The 1,925-nt window shown below is 42.1% G+C and overlaps 1 protein-coding gene across 1 annotated transcript in view; it reads right to left on the bottom strand.

Moving 5' to 3' along the window:
• LOC310867652 (complement C3-like) overlaps positions 1-1,925 on the bottom strand; it is a gene marked incomplete at its 5' end in the record, with an annotated part of 44,587 nt that extends 42,662 nt beyond the window's left edge. Inside the window, one exon of the mRNA XM_083777770.1 lies at positions 1,855-1,925. Within this exon, the coding sequence (XP_083633896.1) occupies positions 1,855-1,925 (71 nt within the window). The remainder of the gene's footprint in view (positions 1-1,854) is intronic.

Here is a 1,925-nt window from a genome sequence, read left to right as displayed (position 1 = left end):
ACCAGATTTGACTGAGAGCCTGCCATTGCGCAATGTCAATTTGAAGCTATGATTCCCTGCTTTCATATGACATGTAAAAATGAAAATTCAAAAAAATCCATCAGTCAAATTTGGATACATGTATATATATACTGTATATATACACACACAACTGTGGTTCTCAGATCTGCACCCATGTGAACGTGGGTGGGCCGGTGGAAAAAAAAGTCCCATATTGATATGCAATACTACAGCGCTGCGCCTCACACACTCACTCACTCACTCACACACTCACACTCACACTCACACTCACACACACACACAGCTCAGTCAGTTCACACGCTGGTGTGATCTTTTGGTAGATCGGCCACTATATTCTCTACTTTTGCACAACAAGTACCGTCATGCAACGAAGTATTAAAATTAAGCTGTTTATTTATTAATAAAATCAATTATTATGGATAAGGGGTCGGTCAGGACAGACTTTTTTATGACATTTAAAGCCTACTTTTTGTCTCCACCAGGCCGAAGGCATGTGGGGAGAGTATGTTTTGCACTCCGTCCGTCCGTGTGTCCGTCCGTGTGTGTGTGTGTGTGTGTGTGTGTGTGTGTGTGTCCGTCCGTTAGTAGCTAATCTCGGCCACCGTTAACCCGGTCGATGCCAAATTTTGCGCACACACACTCTCTGGATGCCAACGATGAACCTCTGCCCCAAACTTTCCAGAACGGCCTGTTATAGCGCCACCAGGAGGCCGCTTTGTGCAAAACAACTTTTTGCACAGTACACCTACAGATTTTGTCCAAACATCACGCAAATTGGTACACAGTCTCTCTACAGCCATTCAACGAAACCGGTCTTTCAGATTTCTCAGACTCCATCCTGATTGGTTAAGATTGGCTTCCAAAGTTCACAGGAGTGCTCAGTTTCAAACAAAATGCTGCAAATCATGAACACATCGCGTGATTTCCTTGAAATTGTGCACCCACATTCCCACTAGGCCGAGGACGAAATGCCACATGAACAATTTCAACTCAGCCTCAAGGTGGCGCTATAACTGGCCGAAAAGTGTTTTTACCTCTAACTGCACGAATCTGTGGATAACTTTGTATGCCAACTCCCTAGAGGCCAAGGAAAAACCTTTGTCTGGAATTTTTCACATCTGCTCTTTATAGCGCCACCAGGAGGCCCACATATGTAAAACACATTTTCTATTATTACTCCTTCAGATTTTATCCAAATTTCACGCAAATCGGTACACATGATCTCCATAGTCATGTGATCAACACAGGTTTGTTTGATTTCTTATATTCCATCCTGATTGGCCACGATTGGCTCCTACAGTTTTCAGGAGTAGCAAATGGCCACAACTCGGCAGTGTCCGATTGCGATGAAACTGTGCACGCATATTCCCACTAGGCTGAGGAAGAATCCTGGTGGAGACCTGTGCCGATTGGCACTTTATCTAGTTTGCTAATATTTTCTAATAGTTGCTACAGAACCTAGGATAGCAAGTCATTTTGGGCATAAAAAAGAAGCTGAAGGGTACATTTAGGTACATAATATAAATCATAATAATATTGCTTTACATTAAGACATTTTCAAAAGCATACTTTTTTTTCCCTTTTTTACCTAAATCGTAGAAGAATTGTTATTTGATCAATGTTTGCCTGTTATCTCTCATATTGGTACCAGCATCAATACAGCATGGAATTATGTGGACAAATTCTTATCCAACGATAAATATTCTTTAGTATTGGGTCTGAGAGGCTAAATCTCCATGAATAAATAATTGGCCTCGATATGAAAAAGGTTTTAAACCACTGATGTATCCCTGTAATTTATCCAAAGGCACTTTGCATGAATCTCATACTCACAGAGGATTAGGACGTCCATTGGCCAGTGACGTCAGAGAGGCCAACGCCAGAGAGGCCAGCCACAGTAGCAT

Source organism: Protomyctophum parallelum (assembly GCF_964188405.1).
Source record: "Protomyctophum parallelum genome assembly, chromosome: 12".
In the NCBI taxonomy this organism is placed as follows: Eukaryota; Metazoa; Chordata; class Actinopteri; order Myctophiformes; family Myctophidae; genus Protomyctophum; species Protomyctophum parallelum.
This window is presented reverse-complemented; position numbering and strand designations above follow the sequence as displayed.